At 65.2% G+C, this 279-nt stretch overlaps 1 protein-coding gene across 1 annotated transcript in view; it reads left to right on the plus strand.

Moving 5' to 3' along the window:
* LOC104463203 (band 4.1-like protein 1) overlaps nt 1–279 on the plus strand; it is a gene marked incomplete at both ends in the record, with an annotated part of 3,142 nt that overhangs the window by 1,450 nt on the left and 1,413 nt on the right. The window contains one exon of the mRNA XM_010075434.1: nt 79–200. Coding sequence (XP_010073736.1) covers nt 79–200 — 122 coding nt within the window. The remainder of the gene's footprint in view (nt 1–78; nt 201–279) is intronic.

Consider the following 279-nt stretch of genomic DNA (forward strand, 5'->3'; position numbering starts at 1 on the left):
CTACCGGTGAGCCCCAGGAGAGGACGGGCTGGTGGCAAGGAAAGCCACCAGAGAGCTGGCCCACACCTGGCGTGGCACTCAGACATGTGTCCCCCTCTCTGTCTCCCTGCAGGGGAATGACCCCTGGGGAAGCGGAGATCCACTTTCTGGAGAACGCCAAGAAGCTCTCCATGTACGGGGTGGACCTGCACCACGCCAAGGTACGGGGCCGTGGGGCTGCCAGAGCGATGGCCAGTGCCACCCCGCCCTGCCCATCCCCTTCCTCCCGCAATGGAGGTT

Source organism: Pterocles gutturalis, unplaced genomic scaffold (genome assembly GCF_000699245.1).
Source record: "Pterocles gutturalis isolate BGI_N339 unplaced genomic scaffold, ASM69924v1 scaffold25822, whole genome shotgun sequence".
NCBI lineage: Eukaryota > Metazoa > Chordata > Aves > Pterocliformes > Pteroclidae > Pterocles > Pterocles gutturalis.